This window comes from Megalobrama amblycephala, linkage group LG20 (assembly GCF_018812025.1).
Source record: "Megalobrama amblycephala isolate DHTTF-2021 linkage group LG20, ASM1881202v1, whole genome shotgun sequence".
Lineage (NCBI taxonomy): Eukaryota > Metazoa > Chordata > Actinopteri > Cypriniformes > Xenocyprididae > Megalobrama > Megalobrama amblycephala.
Window position 1 is genome coordinate 17,586,332 of NC_063063.1, and position 6,767 is coordinate 17,593,098.

At 40.4% G+C, this 6,767-nt stretch overlaps 1 protein-coding gene across 1 annotated transcript in view; it reads left to right on the forward strand.

Annotated features, from left to right (window-relative positions):
• LOC125256007 (sodium-dependent phosphate transport protein 2B-like) overlaps window positions 1–5,352 on the forward strand; it is an 8,168-nt gene extending 2,816 nt beyond the window's left edge. Inside the window, exons 2-3 of the mRNA XM_048171634.1 lie at window positions 3,579–3,730; window positions 3,927–5,352. Of these exons, the coding sequence (XP_048027591.1) occupies window positions 3,579–3,730; window positions 3,927–4,463 (689 nt within the window). The 3' untranslated portion in view covers window positions 4,464–5,352. The remainder of the gene's footprint in view (window positions 1–3,578; window positions 3,731–3,926) is intronic.
• The last annotated feature ends 1,415 nt before the right edge of the window (window positions 5,353–6,767 follow it).

Below are 6,767 nucleotides of genomic sequence, written 5' to 3' on the forward strand. Positions count from 1 at the left end.
TTCACACCAGATGCGAATGAAGCATTAAGCACGAGGGATTTACATGTTAAGTCAATGCAAAGACGCGAATAGACATCCTGCGGCACGAATTGAGTTGAAAAATCTGAACTTTGGCGAATATTCGCACTGCGTTAACCAATTAGGAACTTGCTCTAGTAGTGACGTGATTTACGATGTAGTGAGCAGAGGCAGAAATCCGAAACAACAATGGAGGACAAAATTATCGTCGCTGTACAATACATCTTTGTACTTTTATAGAATCCGGAATAAAAAGGATATTGCTTGGAAGAAAGTGAGTGAGGAGGTCGGACAATCTGGTAAGTTGTAAAAAGCGCTCTTTACTCAATTTGATATATATATATATATATATATATATATATATATATATATATATATATATATATATATATATATATATATATATATATATATATATATATATATATATACATACATATACATATACATACATACATACATACATACATACATACATACATACATACATACATACATACATACATACATACATACAGTGGGTACGGAAAGTATTCAGACTCCCTAAAATTTTTCACTCTTTGTTATATTGCAGCCATTTGCTAAAATCATTTAAGTTCATTTTTTTTTCCTCAATGTACACACAGCACCCCATATTGACAGAAAAACACAGAATTGTTGACATTTTTGCAGATTTATTAAAAAAGAAACTGAAATATCACATGGTCCTAAGTATTCAGACCCTTTGCTGTGACACTCATATATTTAACTCAGGTGCTGTCCATTTCTTCTGATCATCCTTGAGATGGTTCTACACCTTCATTTGAGTCCAGCTGTGTTTGATTATACTGATTGGACTTGATTAGGAAAGCCACACACCTGTCTATATAAGACCTTACAGCTCACAGTGCATGTCAGAGCAAATGAGAATCATGAGGTTAAAGGAACTGCCTGAAGAGCTCAGAGACAGAATTGTGGCAAGGCACAGATCTGGCCAAGTTACCAAAAAATTTCTGCTGCACTTAAGGTTCCAAAGAGCACAGTAGCCTCCATAATCCTTAAATGGAAGACGTTTGGGACAACCAGAACCCTTCCTAGAGCTGGCCGTCCGGCCAAACTGAGCTATCGGGGGAGAAGAGCCTCGTTGAGAGAGGTAAAGAAGAACCCAAAGATCACTGTGGCTGAGCTCCAGAGATGCAGTCGGGAGATGGGAGAAAGTTGTAGAAAGTCAACCATCACTGCAGCCCTCCACCAGTTGGGGCTTTATGGCAGAGTGGCCCGACGGAAGCCTCTCCTCAGTGCGAGACACATGAAAGCCCGCATGGAGTTTGCTAAAAAACACCTGAAGGACTCCAAGATGGTGAGAAATAAGATTCTCTGGTCTGATGAGACCAAGATAGAACTTTTTGGCCTTAATTCTAAGCGGTATGTGTAGAGAAAACCAGGCACTGCTCATTACCTGTCCAATACGGTCCCAACAGTGAAGCATGGTGGTGGCAGCATTATGCTGTGGGGGTGTTTTTCAGCTGCAGGGACAGGACGACTGGTTGCAATCGAGGGAAAGATGAATGCGGCCAAGTACAGGGATATCCTGGACGAAAACCTTCTCCAGAGTGCTCAGGACCTCAGACTGGGCTGAAGGTTTACCTTCCAACAAGACAATGACCCTAAGCACACAGCTAAAATAACGAAGGAGCGGCTTCACAACAACTCCGTGACTGTTCTTGAATGGCCCAGCCAGAGCCCTGACTTAAACCCAATTGAGCATCTCTGGAGAGACCTAAAAATGGCTGTCCACCAATGTTTACCATCCAACCTGACAGAACTGGAGCGGATCTGCAAGGAGGAATGGCAGAGGATCCCCAAATCCAGGTGTGAAAAACTTGTTGCATCTTTCCCAAAAAGACTCATGGCTGTATTAGATCAAAAGGGTGCTTCTACTAAATACTGAGCAAAGGGTCTGAATACTTAGGACCATGTGATATTTCAGTTGTTTTTTTTTTTATAAATCTGCAAAAATGTCAACAATTCTGTGTTTTTCTGTCAATATGGGGTGCTGTGTGTACATTGAGGAAAAAATGAACTTGAATGATTTTAGCAAATGGCTGCAATATAACAAAGAGTGAAGAATTTAAGGGGGTCTGAATACTTTTCGTACCCACTATATAGGGCTGGGCGATATATCGCATGAGATTGTCACGCGCATTTCGTCAGTAAAGCCGGTTCCCTGATTACCGTTAAATCGCCATGACCTGCTTTCAAATAGAGCGCCATTTAATAGACAGAGCCGTAGTTCACTGACAAGATACGCAATATCGCGTTCATTATCGAAGGCGATTCATCTGCGATAATGAACGCGATATTGCGTATCTTGTCAGTGAACTACGGCTCTGTCTATTAAATGCTGGTGTGGTTATACGTGGTCTGCGGTTGTGAGGCCGGTTGGATGCGTCTCTGAAACGCCTTTTGGAGACGGCTTATGGTAGAGAAATGAACATTCAATTCACGGGCAACAGCTCTGGTGGACATTCCTGCAGTCAGCATGCCAATTGCACGCTCCCTCAAAACTTGCGACATCTGTAGCATTGTGCTGTGTGAAAAAACTGCTAATTTTAGAGTGGCCTTTTATTGTGGCCAGCCTAAGGCACACCTGTGCAATAATCATGCTGTCTAATCAGCATCTTGATATGCCAAACCTGTGAGGTGGATGGATTATCTCGGCAAAGGAAAAGTGCTCACTAAAGCCGAGTTCAGACTGCATGATTTTAGCCCCGATTTTGGCTCGGCAACAGGTTTTGAAAAATCGCTGACAAATGCCCGAAATCACAGGCAAATCGGTGCTCGTTCACGCGAGTGAAAATCACGCAGTGTGAATGAGCAAAGACGTGATCTGAGAGAATCGCCGATGAGTCGCAGACGCCCGTGAGATATTTGGCATGTTAAATATCTGGACCTGTCGGCGATTCAAAATCCTGCTGTGTGAAAAGTGTTCTGACTAAAAACTACATCGGCGATGACCGACAGCCAATGAGAGATTAAGATACAGAGCAGCGGGGAGTTCGGGGAGGAGTTATAGACCACAATATCAGCCAGCATGGCTTCGTTTCAATAAAAGGCTTCTTCTCTGTCTATTTGGACCTAAGAAATGGAAGAAAAATTTGTAGAAATTTAGCAGGAAGCACCCGTGTTTGTTTGACGTTTCATCTCAGACTCACGTGATATCGCGTTGTTTCCTTGTCACGTCTCGCGTGTGTTTGGTTGTGAAACGTAGTTTGCGTGCCAGACAGAGCTGTCTGCGATTCCTGTTGTAAAGTCATGCAGTGTGAAACCTTCTGTCGCCGATCCATTGTGCAGTGTGAACACAGCAGCGACTGAATGCTGGCCAAGATAGTCATGCAGTGTGAAAAGTGTGTGACCCGACTACTTTGAAAATCGTGCAGTCTGAACTCGGCATAACACAGATTTGTGAACAATATTTGAGAGAAATAGGATTTTGCGTACATAGAAAATGTCTTAGATCTTTGAGTTCAGCTCATGTTAGCTTAGCTACATGCTAAGTGGGTAAATGTGATTTCCTTAAGCCTCTGTGCCATTTTCTTCCTATTCAGGTATTGGTGTCATTAGCATCGAGAGGGCTTATCCACTCACGCTGGGCTCCAACATTGGCACGACAACCACTGCTATTCTAGCTGCTTTAGCCAGTCCAGGAGAGACACTGGCTAACTCACTACAGGTTTGTTACTGCCTGCTGGGAAACTAAGAGGGGTGTAACGGTGCATAACATGACGTTATGTACCTCGGTTTTGAATTCATGGTTTGGTGTGTTTTTGGTAGAGCAGGGGACAAAGGGGACAAAGCGCATGGTTTTTATTTATTATTTGCATTACTCAGAAGACAATTAAATGACTATCATTTGTATTTTTTTCCAGATTTCTCTCTGTCACTTCTTTTTCAACATCTGTGGTATCTTACTGTGGTATCCCATCCCCTTCACGCGAGTCCCTATCCGATTGGCTAAAGCTCTGGGCAACCGCACGGCCAAGTACCGCTGGTTCGCAGCGCTGTATCTCTTCCTGTGCTTTCTGCTCTTCCCACTGTCAGTCCTAGGCCTCTCCATCGCGGGGTGGCAGGTCTTGGTGGGGGTTGGAGTGCCCCTGTTGGTCTTTGCGATCATTGTGGTCATAGTGAACATCATGCAGAAACGCTGCCCGCGTTTCCTGCCCTCATTCCTCCGCAGCTGGGACTTCCTGCCCAAACCGCTGCATTCCTTCAAACCCTGGGACAGAGTGGTTACCGCCAGCATGACCTTCTGCAGGACTCGCTGCTGCTGCTGCTGCAAGTGTTGCAAAGAAAAAGAGGATAAAGAGACGGATGACATGAAAACCAAGGATAGAAGTTTAGAGATGTATGACAATCCAGCGCTCACTATAGAGGATGAGGTCAAAATAACAGCAACACATTTATAATGCTTAACGGACCCTTTTTATGTACATCATTGTTTATAATGTAACATGTTCTGATCATTACAGGGTGAAGCAACATGAGTCATGCAAGATTTCTGAGCTAGTAATAAAGCACTGGATGCAATATAAGCGAAAGCTGCTAGTAATGTTTAGCTATAATGATCCGTTCACCTCGTGTTAAAATGTAGTTGACTCTACTTAATTCTACTTGAAGCTTTTCATGTTTTCGGACTCTATTTGGTCTGAAATAGTTTGTTTTTATGGCAGTGCTCAGAATAGCAAATTAGAACCAAGTGCCACTTTGTTGATGACCGCAACATATTTAAGGACTACTTTATTAAACTATATGCTTTTGCAAAATGTTTAAAGAACCTTTGAAACTAACGTCCCTGAAATATATCAGCACAAGAAAAAATATTGCACTTGCCAAGCCATTAGCGAGGTCTTTCAGAACAATGCATCAGGTACACTGACTGTAATGAAATGACACCATGGTGCAGAAGTTGCTACCTAAACTATCTTTAACTGTTGATGCCGCTGCTATTGTGGTTCTTTGTACGTGATGTACCAGATCTTTCAATAAATTCTGTATAGAGAATTTGTATAACATTTTTAGTATTTTGTCTAAAAATGTTAAAATGGAGGTAAGCATGCCCATGGGGGAAAAAAAAAAATGCAGACTCTTGTCAGTAATTTTGCACATTATGTGGAACTATGTAAAGATGCATTTGTTTTTAGATATTTATAAACAACAAATTTGAGGGTTTTTTTAATGTCTGATTTGTTACTGTTGCATTTTGTAAATTTCATGAAGATTTTTAGACTTCAAATATTTCTTTACTCCGATGTAAGATATTGTCTTTAAATAAATATTAAAAACATGAGAACACTGGATCTGATTTTTATTATTTTTGTTTTTTTAACGTCTTTGAAATAAGAATTGTGCAATTTTAAACCTGATGTTTCCTTCAAGACTATCAAGTTGTAGAGATAAGGAGTTACAAATTAACAAGTTCAGTCTAAGATGCTCCAGTTTCAGTTTGTTTTGTTTGAGTTCTCGCAACTTCTTATCAGAATGTGTGGGTGGGTTCTGAAAGCATGTTATCATAAGAGTAGTGTAAATAATGACACTAGCCAGAAACACTATGTACTGTGCACTAAGTTCAGACTACGTCACAGATGAAACTCAGAAGGTGCAGATAAAAGCACAATTCTGCTTATGAATATTTTGTGTATATACAGTTGCAAGAAAAAGTATGTGAACCACTTACAGAATCTGTAAAAATGTGACAAAATGCATGTTATTTTTTTATTTAGTACTGTCCTGAGTAAGATATTTTACATAAAAGATAAAAAAACATTCAAAAGTATGTGAACCCTTGATTCTTCATACTGTGTGTGGTTACCTGGATGATCTACAACTGTTTTGTGATTGTTGTTCATGATTCTCTTGTTTATCCTGAGCAGTTAAACTGAGCTCTGTTCTTCAGAAAAAAATCCTCCAGCTCCCAAAAATTCTTCAGTTTTCCAGTGTATTTTGCATATTTGAACCCTTTCCAGTAGTGACTGTAGGATTTTGAGATTCATCTTTTCACACTGAGGACATCTAAGGGACTCAAACTCAACTATTAAAAAAGGTTCAAACATTCACTGATGCTCCAGAAGGAAACGCGACGCATTAAGAGTCGGGGGGTGAAAACTTTTGAACAGGATGAAGATGTCCAAATTTTTCTTATTTCGTTTAAATATATATATTTTTTTCATTTAGTACAGCCCTTCGGAAGAAACGGAAGATACTTACATGTTTCCCGGAAGACAGATTAAATACAATTTACCTTGATCTTCAAATTTCAAAAGTTTTCACACCCCGGATGAACTACGAAAAACAGTCGTAGATCATCCAGGTAACCACACACAGTATGAAGAATCAAGGCTTCAAATACTTTTGAACGGGGTCATTTTAATAAATTCAGCTATTTTTTTTGTCTTATGGATTATGTAAACATCTTTTATGTAAAATATCTTACTAAGGAATAGTAAGAATATATGCAGTATGATCTCTTATTTTGTTAAAATTCTTCACATTTTCAGATTCTGCAAGTGGTTCACAGACTTTTTCTTGCAACTGTATGATGTAAATAAGGCCAAAAGAATGTGTTTTACAGAGCCTGAGAAGTCACCTATAGGTAGGGCTGGGCGATATATCGCATGCGATTGTCACGCGCATTTCGTCAGTAAAGCCGGTTCCCTGATTACCGCTAAAGGGTAAAGCTACGCAATATCACGTTCATATCGCAGATGAATCGC